Source organism: Paramisgurnus dabryanus, chromosome 19 (assembly GCF_030506205.2).
Source record: "Paramisgurnus dabryanus chromosome 19, PD_genome_1.1, whole genome shotgun sequence".
In the NCBI taxonomy this organism is placed as follows: Eukaryota; Metazoa; Chordata; class Actinopteri; order Cypriniformes; family Cobitidae; genus Paramisgurnus; species Paramisgurnus dabryanus.
In genome coordinates this window covers 20,713,749-20,736,179 of record NC_133355.1, presented here as the reverse complement: position 1 = coordinate 20,736,179, position 22,431 = coordinate 20,713,749, and the positions used below count along the sequence as shown (strand labels likewise).

General features: G+C 36.6%; 2 protein-coding genes across 2 annotated transcripts in view; one reads left to right on the top strand and one right to left on the bottom strand.

Annotated features, from left to right (window-relative positions):
• The window catches only part of gabbr2 (gamma-aminobutyric acid (GABA) B receptor, 2), a 242,767-nt gene extending 232,083 nt beyond the window's left edge, over window positions 1-10,684 (top strand). Inside the window, exons 17-19 of the mRNA XM_065292509.2 lie at window positions 255-384; window positions 1,724-1,838; window positions 6,096-10,684. Of these exons, the coding sequence (XP_065148581.1) occupies window positions 255-384; window positions 1,724-1,838; window positions 6,096-6,261 (411 nt within the window). The 3' untranslated portion in view covers window positions 6,262-10,684. The remainder of the gene's footprint in view (window positions 1-254; window positions 385-1,723; window positions 1,839-6,095) is intronic.
• Window positions 10,685-12,867: 2,183 nt separating this feature from the next.
• The window catches only part of elp2 (elongator acetyltransferase complex subunit 2), a 36,673-nt gene continuing 27,109 nt past the window's right edge, over window positions 12,868-22,431 (bottom strand). The window contains exons 19-22 of the mRNA XM_065292472.1: window positions 19,410-19,531; window positions 19,180-19,322; window positions 18,988-19,101; window positions 12,868-13,371 (exon numbers count right to left, since the gene is read on the bottom strand). Of these exons, the coding sequence (XP_065148544.1) occupies window positions 13,215-13,371; window positions 18,988-19,101; window positions 19,180-19,322; window positions 19,410-19,531 (536 nt within the window). The 3' untranslated portion in view covers window positions 12,868-13,214. The remainder of the gene's footprint in view (window positions 13,372-18,987; window positions 19,102-19,179; window positions 19,323-19,409; window positions 19,532-22,431) is intronic.

The following is a 22,431-nucleotide window of genomic DNA, read 5'->3' as shown; positions in this document are numbered from 1 at the left end:
CAAACAGGTTGCTCACGTGACATCTACGTCATCAAGCTCAGTTTGAGTCTGCGCAGTACGCTCGCCCCCCAGAAAGTGCGTGCTTCTAATTGACTTCACTTGTCTCCGTTGAATCCAATGGGGTCGCTGTGTCCATTTTTTTACTGTCTATGGCTAATACAACCCAGCATTTGGGTGGAAAACAACCAAGTATTGGGATTAAATTTACAACTCCTAAATTTCTATTTGCTAAACTAAGTTTTTTTGTCTTTCAGTTGGATAAGGAACTAGAAGAGGTTACAATGCAACTGCAGGACACTCCAGAAAAAACTCCATACATTAAACAAAACCACTATCAAGAAGTCAGCAATATCTTGAGCATACGCAACTTCACGGATGGCAAAGGTAAAAGAAACAGACATAACACCTCGCGTTCCTCATGTTTAAGAAAGTGACTCATTAAAATAAATGACACTCTTTGTGTTATTGTCGCAGAGAGAAACAGAACAGTTTAGCTGCATGACACACCTCCAAATAGGTCATTACTTGCATCTTTGATTCAGAGCTTAAAGTGAAAAGCAAGTGACCTCTGTGGTAAAGGCAGGATATTTTCATTTTAAAAAATCACAAAAATCTGTACTTTGATGATTTGAAGCGTGTTATAAATGCTTGTATTATGATTGCATTATTATAACTCATTATGAATCATCTTCAAGTATTACAAAGCACATCAACCAGACTGGAGACTGGTAAGGAACACGTCAGTGTTTCCCCAGCGTAGCTTCGCTATTTTCGCCAGTAAAATGTAGGTTAACTTTGTTTTTAAAGCCTTGCATGGTCTAGCACCTGCATATTTCGGACATAATCCAGTTTTATTGTCCGACACACCCACTGACGTCATCTAAAAAAAAAAAAGGTATTAAAGGGCCCCAAATCTAGGTCTCTGGTATCCCCAGAATCTGTCTCAAAATACATCACAGATTTTTCATTATACGATGTTGAACATGGCCATTTGTGGGTGCAATATAAAACTGTTTGCTGTTTTTGTGTGTGTCTCTTTAAATGCAAAGAAAGCTTCTGTTCCCCTCCCCGTATGCAAAGTATGAGGTAGAGCGCTTACACATGTACTTAGGATTACATCAAATCATGTGTCTCTGGCAGAAAGTTGAACAACACGCTCATAAGGCGGAGCCTGTGAGTGGTTATGGGTGGGGCGTAATCAATGTGACATCACATTGATAGGGAATCCCCAATAGCCTGTTTTGTTCTGTTTGCGGTTTAAAGGAGATTACACAAAGAAAAATAGATGGATTTGTATAATTACAGGATGTTTCTGCACACACACTGGCATTTAAAAGTGCATTTTCTGGGTTGAGGGGGCTTTTAAGGTATCTAAATCCCACTTAAAGTCTGAAAGAAGATGGTGCCTTTTCGATTGCAGCACCCTGCCACTGGAAAATAAGAGGTTGTATATCACTAGGTCATTTTAAAACACTTTTAAGAGGGCACGCACTTGCCCGGGCATTTGTTTATGTCATGTTGCTTTTATGTTTTTTGCTGTTTTAGTACTGTATGTTGTTTTATTGGAAGGCACTTTGGCCAACATAAGTTGCTTTTAAATGTGCAATACAAATAAAAAACATACCCATCTGAAATGTCATAAAAGGTGCGATCTCTGAGTTTGAGAAGTTAAATCAATTATAGTTAGTTTAGATGTCATCAGAGTGTTCAATCTTTTTTTCAGATGGAGAGAAATCTCTGAAGAACCATTTAGAGCAAAAACCTCAGGCTCAGTGGGGATCTATGGATCCATCTAGGATAAGCAGAGGTCCATTAGAAGACATCAACTCACCAGAACAGTAAGTTCACACTTGCATAAAGAGGTTATCAACCCGATTGGTATTTATGTGGCATTATTTAAAAATAACAAAAAAAAAAACTTTTCAAAAATATTTCACAATAATAAGCTTAATGTTTATACATAAAGTATTTGGAAACAGGCCACTATATTGAACATCTAAAAGAAATATGGAAACATGCAGATAAGGAAGTGAATGTATTTGTATATTGTCACAGTTATTGTAAATCATTGGGTTGTCAAAAGCTGAGGGGAAGTAAAGGGGAGGATGGCGTCTCTGTTATGTAATATGCGATTTCCAGTGAGCAATGAAATCAGTGGACCCTGAAAATAGACATGAGGAATACTCAGAGCCCACATGAATGTTTGATCAGATCGAGGAGGGATCCTGCACTGTGTCACTGTTCATCAAACACACACACACGCCACTGTCTCACTTCCCCCAGTAGTCAATGATCCTTTGACCCTGTTAAATAACACCATCTCTGCCATGGGAATATCCTCCGGGTAATTTATTATACCTGTCTGCCATAAAGAGTTGGCATAACGTTTGCATAAGCATGCACTTTTCCCATCAGAAGTTGTCAGATTTGTATTGCAAGTTAACTAGCGCTGTTTGACCAATCAATGGTAATTATTTTCGAACACAGTAGACATTTTTTCTTTATTGATGAATGCAATTAATATTTAACAGGAGCAAATAACTCATAAAGACTCTAGTCTTAAATCAATGGGCGGAGGTGTGGTTAGTACACTTTATATAACTGGCATTTGGTTCATGTAATTAATATAAAGGGCTTTGGTCTCTTGCAGTGCGATTTTAAATTTACACTAAAAAATACTGTAAAAACAGGGCACAATGTTTTAGGGCAATTCAGTATTGGTTGTGTAAAGGTGTTTAACCCATATTTACATTTTTGCACTGCATTTGCTTTGTGTTTTTTGGTTAATGTCCATAAATTAACTCATTCCCCGCCAGTCTGTTTTTTTTTAAAGTTGCCCGGCAGCATTTTTTGTGATTTCACAAAATGCCTTCCAGGTAAATTTTCTGCAAAAAAAAATATAAACATACAAATATATCAAATGAAAGAACAGACCATCTGCTTTCAAACAAACAATAAACAAACAAACAAAACTGGAAAAAAATGTCATCCTATAGACCGTTTCACCGGACGCACCCGATACACGTCTGGATCCGAACCTTGCTTCCGGTTTCGTTTTTTTAATGGTCTGACTAGTTACTAAACTGATCTCTTGAACAAATGCCTCGTCGAAAATAACAAATGTTTTGGTTTCCTATGTAATCTATGTGTTGGTTTTTTGCTTGTTATATAAATAAACTATGTTTAAAGTACTTTGTTGTTATTTATTCTTAGCGGAGTTTACCGGAAGTTACGTGCGGACCGCGACAGCCGCTTGTTTACGTTGTTACTGCTGAAACCATCTATATATATTATAATCTCTTAAATATGGGTATTTTTCTTTAAAAAAAAATAATTATTAGCAAAAAGCTAAAATAATTGCATTTTTGTGATGGAATTTAGTTAGAGATCAGATTCAGAATGTTTATCAAAACATACACAAAGTTTAAAATGAGTAAATCATTTTTTTGCTTTCGTTTTTTTTATAAATTGGGTAACTGCGCCACGTAGTGTATAATTGCGGTATTACAGATTAACATTAAACCTCATCAGGAACAAGTTTTTTTATGCAAATGTTTTCTCTTAATTGAGGAGATATCTCGTCAATGGCTGGGAAAGAGTTAATGTATAATGTCCCTGCATAAAAATTTGTAGTATATTGTGCAGTATTGGCACAAAATTTACTGTATGCCAGGGGATCCACACAGTCAGGTCCATATTTAAGAGGTTTTACAGCTCTCACTGGGGTAGTACCCTTTAAAAAGGTCCTAATACAGTATGTACCATTTAGGTACAGATCTGTATTCATTTGGTATAAAAATGTATCAACCCAACATTTTCTTTTGGGCCAGGAGATGGAAATTAAGTTTGTCTGATAGGAATGTTGGTCATACTCAAAAGGTATTGGGACTAGGAATGCATAACAATTAATCACGATTAATCTATAGCAGAATAAAAGTTTTTTATTACATCATATATGTGTGTGAACTGTGTATAATAATTATGTATATTTATTACACGGCTCTCTGGAATGCTTGATTCTGATTGGTCAGTTGAGACATTTGCAGGTTCGTTCTTTTCAAATAATAACGGCTCCAAAATAATAACGCATAGCCGGACTACTTTCACAAGTAAAATCGCTCCGCGCCAATAAAGATCAATAAAGATTACTGTCTGTTTGGCGCCATCTTGTGACAAACACTCGACAACCACGACAAGACACAGAGAGCTTACTGAGACTGAACTTGACAAAATAGAGCATGACAGCTACAAAGCCAACACACAAAAACATACAGAATGGGCATTAAAACTTCTCAAAGACTGGCTAAAAGAGAAAAAATGGAGACAAGTATGAAGCAGAGGATCTTAATAAGGTATTACGATCATTTTATGCATCTGTGCAAAGTTTCGCGGAAGGATAAAAATGTTAATTTAAAACAAATATGCAAATAAAATGTTTCAAATTCATATTCATGTCCAGTTTTTTTTCTTATGTGGCAAGTAGCCGTGTAATAAGCGGGATAATGTAGAGGCAGCCGGTAGTTATTGGGAAATAAGCCCCTTCAGTGTGATACAAGACCCTCCGCTTCGCGTCGGGTCCTGATCACACTGTCGGGGCTTATTTCCCAATAACTACCGGCTGCCTCTACATTATCCCTTACATAAATGTGCCCACACATGCATGTATAATTTTAAGTAAAAATATATATTTATAAAGTATGTATATTTATATATAATATAAATGATAAATAAATATACAAATGTATATACACATGTAAACATTTCTTAAATACATACATGCATGTGTGTGCATTTATCTATACAAAGTTATTATACACAATTCACACACATCAATTGAATTGAATTGAATTGAATATATGATGTAAACAAAAACTTTTATTCTGCTAACGATTAATCACGATTAATTGTTATGCATCCCTAATTGGGACACTTAAAGGATTAGTGAGATAGACCACCATGTCATCGAAAATGTTGATGTCTTTCTTTGTTCAGTCGAGAAGAAATTATGTTTTTTGAGGAAAACATTCTAGGATTTTTCTCGTTTTAATGGACTTTAATGGACCCCAACACGTAACAGTTTTAATGCAGTTTAAAATTGCAGTTTCAACAGAGTTTCAAAGGACTCTAAATGATCTCAAACGAGGCATAAGGGTCTTATCTAGCAAAACGATTGTCTTTTTTGACAAGAAAAAAAGCACTTTTAAACCACAACTTCTCGTCTTCCTCCGGTCGTGTGACGCGCCAGCGCGACCTCACGTAATTGCGTAATGCCGTGGAAAGGTCACATGTTACATATATGCAACGCACATTTGTGGACCATTTTAAACCATAAACTGACACAAAGACATTGATTATTATCATTCCACATACAACAACAACGTAGGAACGGTCATCATTCTCAACACTTGTAAACACGGGGGCATAGTTTCGCATTCGTCATCTGTGACCTCTTGACGTGATGACGTATTGTGTGAGGTCGCGCTGGCGAGAAGACCTAGATGAGAAGTTGTGGTTTAAAAGTGCATATTTTTTATTTTTCTTGTCAAAAATGACAATCGTTTCACTATATAAGACCCTTATGCCTCGTTTGAGATCATTTAGAGTCCTTTGAAACTGCACTTTTAAAGTGCATTAAAACTGTTAAGTGTTGGGGTCTATTAAAGTCCATTAAAATGAGAAAAATCCTGGAATGTTTTCCTCAAAAAACATAATTTCTTCTCGACTGAACAAAGAAAGACATCAACATTTTGGATGACATGTTGGTGAGTAAATTATCTGGATGTTTTTAAGAAAATTGACTAATCCTTTAAAGTGACACCTTTGCATTAAAAAACAAAATGTCACACCAAGTGTCTTTTTTTAAACAATACAACAAGCACACTTTAGTTCTGAATAAATGTGTTTGCAAACTCCAAATAGTTTTTATGCAGTATAATTTATGGTTAATTTGCATACGGAGTTACTTGCATGGCAGATTTTTTCCACACAATTAAACCGATAATCGCACTATAGAGCATTACAGAAAATGAAATACTTCAAAGATACATATAAATAACAAGCATTGCGCCTTTAACCTCCCTGCTTTGTGTTTACAGCATACAGCGCAGACTGTCTCTGCAGCTGCCCATCCTGCACCACGCCTATCTGCCCTCCATAGGGGGTGTGGATGCGAGCTGCAGCAGTCCCACGGGCAGCCCGTCCTCCAGCCCCCGTCACAGACACATGCCCCCTTCCTACAGGGTTATGGTCTCCGGCCTGTGAGTCCCACCCCAGACCTGTACTCTGAGGAAGCCATCGACTTTTTTCAAACAGACTGAGCAATATCAGCGGTTAAGAGAAGCGTGTGAGCGACCCGGGGGGATTGGACTCTTCTTGCACCCATGACCCCTCTCTCCCACCATCCACGGCCACATCAGAGCAGGACTGATCTTTCAGGCTCGGAGGGAGGTGATCGGATGTCCACTAAGACTCCTGTGTTCTCGGTCCCGTCACCTCCCGCCTCACGCACCCACGGCCCCTCAAAATAGCAAAGCTCAACCGAGGACAGGAGCTGTAGCCTTACCTGCTTCAAAGAGACGTTTCTACTGGCAGCCTTCGACGATATCTGCTCAAACGTGTGGATTCCTATTCACCACGCCAACAGCCGTGTAAATACCATATTCGAACATCGAATATGCTGTGATTCGGGGACGTATTATTCTGATGTGGCCTGGTGCTTTGGAAAAACTGGTAACAAACCGGGAATAGACACGTGCAACGTCGCAAACCGTTCGGTATGAATTTGTTGTATTGCTTCATTGTCCCCATAGTGTGGTTATTGGTAAACAAGACTATTCAAATGTACATTTTGCTAAAGAGAACAAGCAAGTGTTTCAGGGTAACGCGGGCCAACTATTCCTTCCTGGATCGACACGTATCGCACTTTCGTAAATAAGTTTTATCCTTCGACAAAACAGACCTGACCTGCTAACAGAGTATCGAAAGTACTCCTTTAAATTATCGCTTTAAGTTAGAGACTCACGCTGACAGAGTCTCAGTTAAACAAATGTGAACGAAAGGGCAAACGTATCGGCCTAGCGCGGCGGTTTCAGAGGGTCAGTCTTCCATAACAGCAGAGCGAGTTGATCCTGCACCCGGGCACGTGGCACGAATCCGGAGCGCGGAGATGCGGACCCATGCTACGGATGTACAATAGCCGGCACGTGACCGTGCTGTTACAGAACAAGAGGACACACAAATTGCGATAATAACAGGGAAGTGGTACTTCACGCAGAGCAAAACCAAAATATCCTCACAGAAAGCTGCGAGGTTACACAAAAGAACTGGTCCACACAACAGGAAAGAAGATACGTATTGTATTAAACAGTGGGACTGAAAAATTAGCACAAGTGTAATTAACGTAATAAGAATGAGTCAGATATGAACAAAAGCCTCACTTTCCGGTGCAGTCTCTTATTTTCTCGATTTGTTTTCCTCTTGGTTAATGATTAAAAACACATTCGGTTCTAGTTTGGGTTCAAAGGGCTCGGATGGAGGTGCGGGTGAGAATTCGATCACAGGTCGGGGGAGATACAGCAGAAAGGTCCAGTGTCAGAGCGGCATTGTGAAATAACTCACCTAGCTCACTTAGCAACAGGGAATTTACCTCATAGTTGCTATCGAAATGTTACTGTGTGCTGTGAACTTTGCACAATGTTTTGCAGAGATAGGCGACATCTGCATTTAGCCGTTGTTATATTTTGTAAATGTATATCGAGACCACAAAGGAAATTATCAAATTATCGGAAATAAGCTACGTATCATCCAGTTTAAACATTATCAGCTCTTATCTCACCGTTGGTGTCTTTGTTTTTTGGTTGGATTTGTTACGTGTGCCTGTTGTCTTTCGGTAGCCTGGAAAACGAATCAAAATACAGTAAGTTAATGCATTTTGTGACTTCCTGCTGTATGGCCAATGAGATCACAACATTGATGGTTTCTTATCTATTTGGGTATTTTTAACAGATGCGCTTATCATAGTACCTCACGTTCACTTATGAATCAGTGACTAAGACCTTTAAAAATAACACCACAGACAGGTACGCAAAAATCCCACAATGCCACGGTTACAAACGTAAGCTCGTCTGTATATGACCGACACGACCTGGACTGACATTTATAGCACATGGGTTTATAAGTTTTGTGTCTACACGTGGTGGTTGTGTTCAAATGGATGGTCTTTATTAATAAATACATAGACTTGATATTTAGTTATTCCCAATTTCATTAGCTCTTATTTTTAATGTCAATGTTTTAATAAGCCCTCATTTATTCATTACCCAAGTTCATTCAGCACCCATAATATGAAACATCACTGAAATAATATTTAATGTTTTTCTGTATTTTAAAGCATACTTAACAGTAATTCAAGGAAATCTTGTAGACATCATAGTGGACATCGCATATCTTTATCTCCCAGCCCAACCTTCTGATCAAATATTTTCGAGTAATACTCCATAATAATTTATTTATCATTAATAAATCCACAACAAAGCATTATTATTAAATGATTAATTTTACTCTCAAGAAGAAATGGTACAAAAGTTGTCACTTTTCAAAAAGTACACTTTTGTACCCAAATGGTATTTCTGGGAGTGTGGATACATGTTTATGCATATGAGTTTAATGACATTTCTGAATGTACATTAACTAATAATCTCTTAGCCTTACATAATGTTGTAATATTTACACTCTTAATGAAGTTATTATGGAGTTTTACCTATATTACAGTAAGTCAGTTCAGTGAATCAGTAGAAGTAAAGGGCTAGTTCACGTTCACATACTGTACTTCATACCATAACTACTAATACAGATGATTTTGGTGCCATTTGCATATAGATGTGGGATGAAGTATACTGACAATAACTTTCTGCAGTGACAATAAACCTGGTGATGTCATATAACAGGTAGATATATTTACAAATGGAGCTGGTTTTTATTTGTTTTAACATAAAGTCACTATTTATCAAATTTATAATAATAATCCCAAGGACATAATCAAATATATATTTTAAGTAAATGAGTTAAAAGTAAATCAGCCAAATGTTTACAAGTGATTCAGCCAAACATCTGCTCGCGGTGAGGGCATAGATAATGAATCATAATCATGACCATCAAATTCATTTAGTTGAGGTTGAGGTTAAAGAACGCTGATGAAATGTACATTGTGAAAAAAAAGAGATTATTGAGAGATTATAAAAATGATACAGAAGTCATACCGTACAGTATGATGAATGTATGAGATTGAATTAGTCCTATATATTTATTTTATTCATTAATATTTATTATTAGGAAATTAAAAATAGGTATTCTATGCATACATTGTAGATTTTATTTCCAAAATAAATCATATCTGACAAATGCACAACATAATTATGAAAGTGGCAATAATTCACTGTATAGCTAAACATACTTAATGTTTTTGATGCTACATTAAGTTGAAAGGTGGAATCAGATCCTAAAAAAATGTCAGCATTGCATTTTTACACTACCTGTACTTTTGTTACATACAGTAAAGATGTTGACATTGCACAGGAATACTGTCGTATCAATAAACGTCTGACATACGAGAGTATTTAAGAGCATGCAAACAAACTGAAAACGATTGTCAGTGTTTCACGCACCATAAGCTGTTTTTTTATTATTTTACAAAGCAGAGATAAACGCTGGCCTGTTTATGTAATCATTGCCGTTATAAGAAGTGAATTTGTGATGTAGTCTCTATCATTTTAAGGATACCACTGGCCAAACACACACACACACACACACGTGTAATAAAAGACCAAGGTAGTCCTGTATATGATATTCATTTTGAGATTCTGTACTGTGGATTTAAATCACTGTGTGCATGTGTCAACAACCACATCGAACAAACACAAGGCTGATGTTACGTTTGAATTTGCATCGTGCACCATCATCTGGTTTACGACTCTATAACCACGATTGTTGGTCACTTAAATTTGTGATGATATATAAAAAGCTGAATTGTGCAGAGATCCATCATTTTAATCTGCAAGGACTTTAGGTATGATGTGAACTGGTTTTTTATCTTGTCATCCGTGCACCAGGTCTGGTTATCATCTCGGAGCGAACCACTTCTGATGTATATAATGTAAACAAGTTATTTTTTTCTGTAGAGGTATAGTATAATGATGGGGAGTGGGGGGTGTTACAAATGACGTTAAAAAGACAGAATGTTAGCAGTGAGCGTGTATGTCTGTTTGCCACTGTGTGAAAATGTGCTGTCTACAAGTTTACAGATCGCTATACAAAACTATTCTGTGCTGGAAGACCTCCGTTGCTTTTTGGTTTTCTTTCTTTTTTTCGGGTGGTCCTCTTTTGTTTGTCATTTTGAGTTCACTAAACATCACTGCCCACCGAGAACAAAAAAAGGAAATTCACAACTCTGTTGTTTTGTTTTATATACAGTGCTTTTGAAAGTGTACACTTGTGTGCTCCACTGCTGTACCGTTCGGTGTGTTTGTATGGCACACGCACAGACACACGGGAGCTCTTGAACAAATCAAAGTGGATGTGCTCATTTCATATTTCTTGTACCCTTAAACTGCATGGATTGGACATCATAACATTTTTAATAAATTATTGCAAAAAATGTTTTATTAATAAAATCATCAAAATAATCATATTTTTGTTATTGCTCGAATGTCTTATTTGCAAATGAACAGCAGAAATCTCTTATATATACATCACCAATAATGAAAGGTCGGATTTATTTATTTCAATTTTTCATTGCATTCTATTCCAAGAAAGCACAGTAACCATAGTGGTCACCCAGGTAAAGATAAAGCATACTTGAATGTCTTAAAAATATACTTGAATACCAGCAAGTACATTTTTAGTACATTGTTATTTTGTGCTAAATTACCTTTGGGCACTTCAAAATGTGTACTAAATACCAGTAATACCGAAATGTATTATATTGAAAGTGTCCCAAAAGCACAGTTGAGTACACTTAGAAGTTTATTTTAAGTAATACTGAAGAAACTTTTTATAAAGTGTACTTAAAGTGTCTTTCAGTCCACTTTTTCACCTGGGCAAGCTTCACCATAGAAAAATCGCTGTAATTTGCTAAACAGCATTTTAACTTATTCCCCACCAGCCTTTTTTTATTTTTGGAAAAGTTGCCCGTCGGCATTTTTGTAATTTTTACAAAAGTTTCACAAAATGCCTTCCAGGAAAATTTTCTTCTAAAAAATATAAACATACAAATATATAAGACGCTCTGCTTTCAAACATAAACTTTCATCCTATCTTTATTTTTTCTCTGTTTATAAACTCTTAAATTTGGGTGTTTTTCTCTTTAAAAATACTTTTTTTTTAGCAAAAAGCTGAAGTAATTGCACTTTTGTGAAGGAATTTTGTTAGAGATCAGATTCAGAACGAAAATTAAAGTGTAAAATTAATAAATAATTTTTTGCTTTGGTTTTATGAACTGGGTAAGAGCGGCATCTAGTGGATAATCGCGGTATAACAGATTAACATAAACCTCATCAGGAACACGTTATTTTTCAGGCAAATGTTTCCTCTTAATTGACGAGATAACTCCACGAGATAACTCGTCAATGGCGGGGAATGAGTTAAAGGTGTAATGTGTTTTTAGCAGCACCTAGTTGTGAGATGGTGAATTGCAGCCAAGCTCAATTTCGAAACACAAAGAGAAACTACAGTAGCTGCCATAGGACAAACATGGAGCCTCCAGAGGTCGCATTTTTTGGCTGTATACGTCATCTTATTTCAGAATATTAACAATTATAAAGTTTACTATTATACTTAGTTAATCATAAATTGTTGTTATATGCTTATGACTTGCAAATGTAATGCTCAGTTAACTTATAAACGAGGCTTGATAACGTATGCAGCCTGCATAACTTCTGTAGGCTGCAGCTTTTTGTGAGAACCTGAATGGGTGAAACTGTACCTTTGATTCTGAGAATATAGAAAAAGAGAAAATATATAAAAAAAAATACATATTACGAAGTTGGTCTATGTATAGGAGGTGTCTGATCTCCCTCTTAAAGACTTAAACGCAGACATACAGTAAACCAGAAAATAAAGGCAGATGAAGCAGTAATGGTTCCTCCTCTACACGGAGCATAATGAATTATTGAGTTTCCTAAGACCTCACTGCAAACAGGATGCTAGAGTACAGAGCCATCATGTCACAGTCAGCTTTCTCCTTCAGTCAAACCCTCAAATATTTAACATGTCAGGACACACAAGACCTCTTTGCTATCCACAACACAGATGGGTCATTTAGTGTCATCAGAGCGCTTACCTTCACTGAACAGATATGGGGATTTTTGGGATATAAAGATGATCAACAGAAATACTGACACTTGGCCATGTTATGTTTATCAGACATTGTTATATTATTTAGAATAATGTGTAATATGCTTACAGGTATAATTAGGGTCACAGCTACAGGCCATAAATAAACCGGCCACAAAGCTGTATTTTTTATTGTATTAAAAATAAGTGGTTGTTCCTTGCATAGATTTTTTTCATTAAAATCTCTGCATCACATTATGGAGGACCAAGCCTGCAAAAATAAAAAAAAGTGAAAATGAAATATACAAAAAAATATATAAAATAAAAATAAATATTAAATTAAATATGCACAAAAATATAAAAAAAACAAAAGAAATAAAATAGCAATAACCATGTTTATATATACAACCACTTCTTTTTATATTTCTCTTTGCATATTTTTGTACACATCGTATCCAAAAACCTTTGCGTTTTAGACCCAGGAAAGGCTTTGTGAGAAAGCTTGAGAGAAATCAACACTCTGACACCTCTGGGTTAGAAAAGAGCTGTTTATTACAGTACAAAACTGTATTTAACACATCATAAATAACACAACTGTATACGTAAGTGATATGCAATGGTGTCAACATTTAAAGAACTTAAACAGACTTTAGGAAAGTGAGGTAGATTAAACCACTTCCAGATAAGAGAGTTTAACCGCTCCCATCTTCCCCTATGGTATTTACAGCAAACATATTTCTAAACTGAAGACTGGCTGAAGACTGTCACATTTCACTTGAACTGCTGTGAAATGTAGCCCATTCTTCTGACTATCAGGAGTGGGTCAGGTACTGGATTACCCAGAATGCATTTCACCCAGTCATGTCTCCATGGGCAGGGTATGAGAATTAAAGTGTTGATATTTTGATGTTGAAGATTTTGACAGCATGATCTGCACCAGCACTGGCTAGTTGAACCCATGACTGGTCCTGGTTCCCATCCTCCTCAGCGCGGCCCATCCTCGGCCTCCAGCGCAGCCTCTTTACTACCAGAGTGTGACTTTGACTGTAGAGTGAAAGGATGGTCAAGGAAAAACCCAAATGGGAAAATGTTTGTCAAATTTTAACAAAAAAATCCTCTCACATGCTTTCAGGATGTCTTTGTACATCAATTTATATAGATTTAATGTAAGCTTTGCTTGCTTTGTTTTTCCTCTTTCACTCATTTTGAGACTTGCTTAATGTCATACAAACATGCCAGTAAAAAACAGCAATACAAGCGGAAAAACACAACTGTACTTTCCTTTTAAGGAATGAAAGCAAAGTTAAGATAATGTCCATTGCCACAGAAAAGTGTTTTAACTCCAACCATAGTTTAAAGCAACAGTTCATCCAAATATTTCTCAAAACCAAATTCTCTCATGAGGGTTTACTCGCCCTCTTGCCATTCAAGATGTACATGATTTACTTTCTTAACACAACCAAGTAATTTATATAAAAATGCAGTCTTGCTGTCTTAAACAGCACATATTTACTAACTTTAAATATCTTTGGTTCTTGCATGTCACCAGTTGTCATATGTTATCCTGGACCACAAAACCGTCGAAAGGGTAATTCATTTTTATTTAGATTTATACCAAATTTATACTACATTAATAAGCATTCCATTAGTGAATGGTTTGTTATAATAGGACAATATTTGGCCAAGATTTGAAAGTTTGGGGGTGAAAAAAATCAAAATATTGAGAAATCGCATTTGAAGGTCAAAGTCCAAATGAAGTCCTTCTGCAACACATATTACTAATAAAAAGGATTGTTTCAGCGCTCTCTACTGGCTAACAGCTATAACAACCTTGATGACTGAATAGGAAATCCCCAAAGAGCGGGGTAGCGATGAAACAAGTTTGTATGAGAATTTTGCTACATCCACTCACAAAAATAAAGTGTCATTATATTTATAGGAAATGTATAAAATATCTTCATGGAACATGATCTTTACAGATATCCTAACGATTTTTGGCATAAAAAAAATCTATAATTTTGACTCATGCAATGTTATTATTATACTTTTTTTGCTTTTTCTAAAAAAAAACCATGTGACTTAAAACTGGTTTTGTTGTCCAGGGTCACATGTGTGTTTTGCCACTAGACACAAAATACATTTTGGAGGGAATTTTCATATTTGGGTAAACTATTTAAGCAAACATCACATGCGCACACAGGGAACTACACTAAACTTTTCCACTGGTGGCACTTGCGCTACCAACTTTTTCAGTTACTGGCGCAAAATATGATTTGGTCGCACATATTTTTTTCAAGTTATATTAAGGCGCTCTGGATAATAATGAACAATAATGAAACTGTATTGCATACAGATATGCTTTTTATTTTAGTTGCCATCTTTTAAACCACATGCCTTCTTGTTTTCTTAAACGTTGCAGTGTTTCCCACAGATCTGAAATTTACTTGGTGGTGGTAGCCGGTGAAAAGGGCAATTATTACCCACTGACAAATAATGGTCTACTATACATGTGACGTAGAACTAATCATGTGTGACACAACACAATACTTTGATTCATTGAAAATTAATATTAATTTCACATTATATTTCATCAATCTAACCACCCCAAACTTTCTTTGCCATTAACAAAGCTGACACTGTTTGTCAAAGCACCACGAAAAGACTTACTGTTTTTGCACTGATATATGAAGCAATTAGACCCTTTTATCAAACTCAATATAATACAATACTATGTATAGTATATTAATAGACAGTGCAGGTCTATAGATTATAAATGTGACTGATGTTATGACTGATGTTATAATGGTTATAATTAGGGATGCACCGAATCCAGATTTTTTAGGTTCGGCCGAATCCCGAATCCACCGTTTAAGATTCGGCCGAATCCGAAACCGAATACCGAATCCTACTCGCATCCTTATTCCATTAACACAGTAAAACACATTAATGAATTAAACAACATCCACAATAGTGTATTTTTCATTTTATTTAATTTGAACTGTACATTATGCCAGAATGACAAGTTGGAAAAACTATTTTGACAATTACTATAAGCCTATGCATAATGAAAGCGATGCGTTGCGACACGCTCGTTTTTACAATAAGCAAGCAGCTCCGTGCTGAAAACTATATTTAACTTTGAGTGAGAATCTCCGCTCGTCAATGTCAGGTTTCACACGGCCGTCCAATTACAGTGGAGGAGGGGCGGGAGATTACCACAGCAACCAACCGGCTCACAGCTGAAGCATCACAGCTTCACAGCTTCCAAGCTCATCTCCACGTCAGCACCCGATGTGTGTAATCTACGGCCGCGTGACGTCGACCTGCGTAGCGCAAGCCTAGGGTTCGGTTCGGTGGAAAAAAAATCTAGGATTCGGCCGAATCCGAACCCCGTCAAAAAGCCCAGTATTCGGCCGAATCCGAATCCTGGATTCGGTGCATCCCTAGTTATAATTTCTATTAGATATAGGCACTTTTACTGCTTTTGCTCTATCTTGAATGTGAATGTGAGGCAACATGTACAGCGCTTTGGATGGCCATAGGTCTGTTAAAAGCGCTATATAAATGCAGTCCATTTACCATTTACCATTATCTTTCTATTTCTCTCTTGCCGATTTAAAAAGCTTAATCCACTCATTATTTCAGATTTAAAAGTCTACTTGCTGTCCGGTGACAAACTTTACATTGCTTTGCTCGTTCAGTGCAATTGGCTTGACATTAGCATTGCTTTTTGCTACAATCTCTGTCCAAACTTAATATGGATATGGTTTTAGAAAAGATATGGTTTATTAATAATAAGATCATTAAAAAAATGTGAGAAAGCAAATGCAGCGCGTGGTCGTAACAAGAACCATCGCCATAGAAACCGGAGGCACGCTGAATCTGCACTCGAGCTTTAGAGCGGTAGCGCTCATGGACGTTTTCCGATCGACTCGGGTTATAAACACAACATTAATCAGACTTGGGACCCAAAGTAATTAAACTAGGACCTAACCGGACCCGACAGACCATTTAAAATATAAACCCGGAACCATACGGGTCCCGCGTCCTCAGTGAAGAAAGACCTCTGCTCAAGTTCAGAAACATGGAAGACACTGCGCTTGCGTCGCGTCCCACCCAATTCATTGAGAAACAGCTGAGCACGCAAACGCACACTGATAGGGAGAGACACGACGTGCTTTCACGCAAAATGAAGCCAACGTGTTGATGGCTCAGAGCACGTTATAAAACGTATTCGTAAAATCCACATTTCTGTTTTAATAAATCCTCATAGTAAATCATAGCATATTGTCTAAAACATTAGGTAGCACATTTGCGACCCATTAAAAATTAGGGTCGCAACGGCAGTTCAAAAGGTCGCATATGCGACCATTTTGGTCACAGTGTAGCTCCCTGGCACATGAACGTCTTGTTTTCGATAATGATGTTTCTGATAATATAATGATATTTTTGATTGTTGCCAATAAATCAACAGTGGCTTATTGTTAAACACCAGAAGACAGGTAAAGATACAAAACATTCAACATTTTCATATTACAACACTGTAATTCTATTACAGAAGTGTAATAAAGTGAACAGTTCACCCAAACATAAACATTCAACATGATTTTTTTGCACCCAACTCATGCAACTCTCTTCTGAACACAAAAGATATTTTGTAAAATGGCAATTCAATGGGGATTGCATCATAAGGGTGCATTCCTGTTCTTTTAACATGTTTATATTTTAAGGGACACTCCATTTTTTTTTTTTGTTAAACATTTGATTTTAAACCGTTTTGGAATTTATTCAGCCGATCTCTGGGTCTGGGGGTACCACTTATAGCCTAGCTTAGCACAAACCCTTAGCATCGCGTTAAAAAAATTTCAATAGCAGGGCACTATTTTTGGGCACCATCTTTGCGGCTCCTGCAGCCATGTTACGGCAGCAAAGTCCTTGATTATTACCCAGAATGAGAGTATAGTTCATAGCCATATCTGCCTAGAAAATCACAACTTTTAATTTTCTGTCGGTCTTAGTACACGATGTAACTACAGAAGAGTCAAGTTTTAAATAGAAAAAATAATGAAACTTTTTGGTTATTTTTGAGTGTGACGCTAATGGTCTAATCAGATTCAATGGATTGTGCTAAACTATGGTAAAAGTGGTACCGCCAGACCCAGAGATCAGCTGAATGGATTCCAAAACGATAAAAATCAAATGTTTAACTCTAGGGGAGCTGAAAAATGAGCATATTTTCAAAAAAAGTGGAGTGTCTCTTTAAGTCTGGTGCCAAGAAACAATGTGTTTTTTTGTTCGTTTTGTTTTTACTTAAAGGGGACAGAAAATGAAAAACCATTTTACCTCGTCTTTGTTGAATAATGGTAGTCTACCCACATTCACAAACATACAAAAAGTGCTAGACATGCTAAACATCTCAGTCTCATAGAAATTCCTCTTTTAGAAATGTCAGCCAGAAAACGGCCCAATCTGAAAAACTGATGCTTATGACATCACAGGCATCTCACTGCCCCTCCACTTTAAAATAATTGGCTAAATTTTTTGAGTGGCAGCAAAGTCAGCCAATCAGTAATGAGATTGCAAGTTAAGCCAGTAGGGGGAGCCAAATAGGTGCAAAACCACTTGTTTAAAACTCCCCACCCTATTAGAGCTATCTGAGAGAGGTTTTTAGGAAGCTTCTAAGGCATTACAGACCCAAACAAAAAAACGTTTGTCTACATTTCACATCACAGAACAAGGATAAATACCCCGTTCAATCATTCTATGTCACCTTTAAAGAATTAGTTCACCCAAAAATAAAATGTATATCTTTTTGTTTGTGTTCAGCAGAACAGTAAATGACATTTGTAACCAAGCAGGAACCAGGAGCACTATTTACTTCCCATAGCAGAAAAAATATGGACATCAATAGTGCTCAAAAACAATAATGGTTATACAAACATTTCTCAAAATATTTGTGAAATAAAAAAAAAAGTTGTGGTGAACTATCCCTTCAAGTCAAAATTATTTTCTATGATAAATCACCATTGGCCCAAAACGCTGTGGACTGAGCTTGCAAAGGGTCCCTTTAACTTCTCACTTCAAACATGCCAAACGTTCCCTCCTGTCTTTCTGAGGTGAGTGAACTTCTGGCTAAGAAATAACTAAGAGTGCCTCCACAGATGGTTTATCAATTACACCTACAGAAAGACAGAGGTCAGCCAGTCTGGACAGAATCCACCATTTGGGGAAAGACACAGACAGCGAGAGAGAGCTCCGTGCAAACATAACACACAACAGGGCTCGGCCTCTTACTGACACCTCATTCTCTCTCTTCACGGATCAATGCGAAAGCTGCCCACGGGAGCAGCGTATCAACCAGAATCGTCTCCAGAGCAGCGTGGGCCAGCTAAGAAACATGCCGCTTTTTGTTGTCAATTACACCAGCACCACTGCTCTCTGCGAGCAGGTATGACTGTCTTGTTTAACTTGGGAATGTGTCATTTTTCGAGACGGTTAGAGAAGAGAACTGCAGGATCATTGTTGACGGCACATATAAAATAAAGCCGTGGACTCGGTTAACAATCTGAAATCAGATGGCGCACATTAAAGCCGGAAACTTATTTTTCTAGAGTCTTGGGCTAATTCATCGAATCTGTGTTAGATCAGGAAAAAGGATACCAGTAGTCCGATTCTCCACATTTGCTCCAGTCTGATCCAGAAGACAGATCATCCAACGGCCTCCATTTATAAAGCAAAATTTTCCCATTCTCTAGACCCACAGCCAACAAATAGCTATACGAACACAAGATATATCAGTTAGATTTATATAATCTCATCACATAAGGATTAAAAGTACTGAAGTTGTTGTACCTCTGGTCTGAACAGAGAAATGGGCAGATGGACACGGCTGTGGCTGAATCTCCAACATCCAACACAGAGGAGCAAGGACTCACATCTGCATCATCATGCTCACCGATACGCTCAACAGAACCACAATGACCCCAAATTATCACCTACAAACACATAAACAAGAAGATTATGAAATGTTTATGTCAGATCTGAAATGGAAAGAGGACCAACGCTAGTAAAACCGAAGCTACCTTCTTATCTCGGCTCGATGTCACAAAGTACTTGTTGTCTGAGCTCCAGTCACATGACCAAATGATACGTGAGTGAACCGCTGTGTCCTTGCTGGTGTTTGCGTAGAGTGAAAATCTGGGTTCTGAAAAGTAGAAAAAATATATAGGTCAAACATGGAATTATAATTTAAATATGCAAAATATTAGTAAAGACAATGTCTAAATATAGAAAAGTATATGAAGGCCAGCATGCAAATGATCGTTTAAATAATTGTATCATTAGAAAGTTGAGATGTTTCTTTATCCTCAGCAATCTGTAACGTCTGCCTCTCTATCGCCATCTCTGTTTAAAATGTAAAATTGCAGATTACTTTATGCACCTAACTTCAAGTGGGTTTAATTTTAGCGTCATCTAGTGGTGAGATTGTGAATTGTACCAACAGCTCACCCCTCAATTTAAAAGTTTTGCATATGATAGCCGTAACAGGACAAACACGTCGTCATTTGAGAGAACATAGGGAGGAAAAACGATTTGTTTGTCCATTTAGGGCTACTGTAGAAAACATGTTCATTATGTAAGGTCATACACCACTGATAATATAGTTATGTATATTTTACATTTCTGTCAAGAGATCCTTCTAAAAGCTACACAATGAACCTTTAAGACAAATGAATTCCAAACTGACACTTCCTGTGAAATCATACCCGGGAACTCAATTCATAAATCATAAAGTTTACTATAGCAAATAAGGTAGGTAAGGTTGACAGACTGATTTTTTTGTACTTGCTCAATAACATTTTTGTTTATTTTAACTAAAAATGCACCGATATATCGGCTAATAATAAGTATCGGATGATAAAAGCAATTTTAAAGAGCGTTCGTTTAAAAACAGATGATAGTCATGGAATATACACTGCAAAAAATGACTTTCTTACTTAGTATTTTTGTCTTGTTTTCAGTAGAAATATCTAAAAATTCTTAAATCAAGATGTATTTTCTTGATGAGCAAAATGACCTTAAAAAATAATACTAGTTTTTAAACAAAAAATATACAATTTAAGTGAATTTGTGCTTAAAACAAGCAAAATTATCTGCCAATGGAGTGAGAAAATTTTACTTGAATTAAGTGTTTAAGAAAAAAAGAAATCTTAATTTACAATTTTTTTTCTCACCCCATTGGCAGATAATTTTGCTTGTTTTAAGGACAATTTAATTTAAATTGTATATTATTTGTCTTAAAACTAGACTTATTTACTTAGGTAATTTTGCTCATCAAGAAAAAGCATCTTAATTTAAGAATTTTTAGATATTTCTACTGAAAACAAGACAAAAATACTAAGTAAGAAAGTCATTTTTTGCAGTGTATAGTCTTGTCAATCAAAAGAGAACAGGAAAATGAAATCAATTTGAGCTCCGAGTATAGAAATGTAAAAAACATTACTAGTTTAATGTTTAATATCAATGGTCATTATATGAAGGAATAACATTATGAAAATTTAATTTCTTCTTAATTTGCAAGACAGCGGCAGCATTTTTTATGATTATCACAAAAGTTTAATGCTTTCCAGAAAATATATATACACACACATATATACACATATACACAGATTCAGAACGATGATCACAGCATACACATAGTTTTTACTGTTTTTAGATCAGTGGACACTTTAGTGTTTGATAAGTTGGGTAGGAGCACCTCCTAGTGGATAACAGTGGAAAAATAGATTGCAGTAAAAACGTGTCATTGACAGGGAAGCGTTTACTCCTCAATGACAGGGAAAGAGTTAATATTACCACCAAACTTAGTATCAGAAGATGAATAATCGTCTTAATATCGGTGCATCTCCAATTATAACCCAACAAAAAGGCACTCATTCTTATTATCCATTATCATTATCCAAAGCAGCAGAGGCCAAAAGTTTGGACACTCTTGACTATAATGTTAACTATGATCTTAAAAATCATTTAATCTGATGATATATGGTTCATTTCTTGAAATTACATTTGTAGACAAAAATATAGCTGTGCCAAACAGATTACTTTTTTTATTAAAAAACTAAAATTTTATTTTACAATATTATTACTTCCACTGAAAATTGAATAAAAAGCAGCCAATAAGAGCCTGGATTAAATGTTAAGTAATTTAACGTTCTTTAAAATTCATCCTAAAGTGAAACTTGAAAAAGCTGCTTTATAAAATGACACAAGTAGGGTTTTGCAATTTCTAGGTGACTGCACTTCAGATAATAAAATGTTAACAGAGTTTTGATTTATTTTGGATGCTTTTAGTCACCAACATAATTCCCACAGTTGCATTTGTTTTATGGACGAGTTAGTTTGGATAGAGTTTATTATTATTCTGTTATCTGGAAAAATATAAATAAAGAACGAGTGTCAAAACTTTTGGCCTGTACTAATATATATATGACCCTTTGCACTGTTCATGCAATGCAATCACATCACATTTATGTCACATGATTTTGCAATGTGCTAGTCAGTTGCACGTATTGTTAAAAGGCGGCACAGTCTCATTCTAAAGTGAATAAAATTGGACAAAAACCTGTGCAGTTCAAGATGAGTCATCGATATTTTTAGCATGTTTTCCTGGAAGAGAAATACTGTACAATTATCAGTTTTTGAATCCCCACTGCTAAACAGGTCATCACACCCCGGTGACGCCATCTTAGCCAAAGCCCTCTCTGTTCATGTGTCCCACACACACCAACACATGCGTGCCTCCTCTAATTAAAGCTCAGTCAGCCGCCAACTGGCGAGACTCATTAGCCAGAAAGGCAGAGAGAGAGGGAGACAAACAGAGAGAAGGTGGTGTAAAAAGGAGTGTCGTGTCTTTGTGATAAGATTTTTTCACGCCTGACACCGTTCACCTCCATGCTGGGATGTTCTCTGATCGGTTCTGACGCTGGCTAACCCTTACACATCTGCACCATATAAGCTGTGAGTAATACCAGCATCAACTAGAACGGACTGCGGCGTGCCTGAGACCCCAGTGGCCAGCGGTGCCTCGGACACATCAGAAAATGA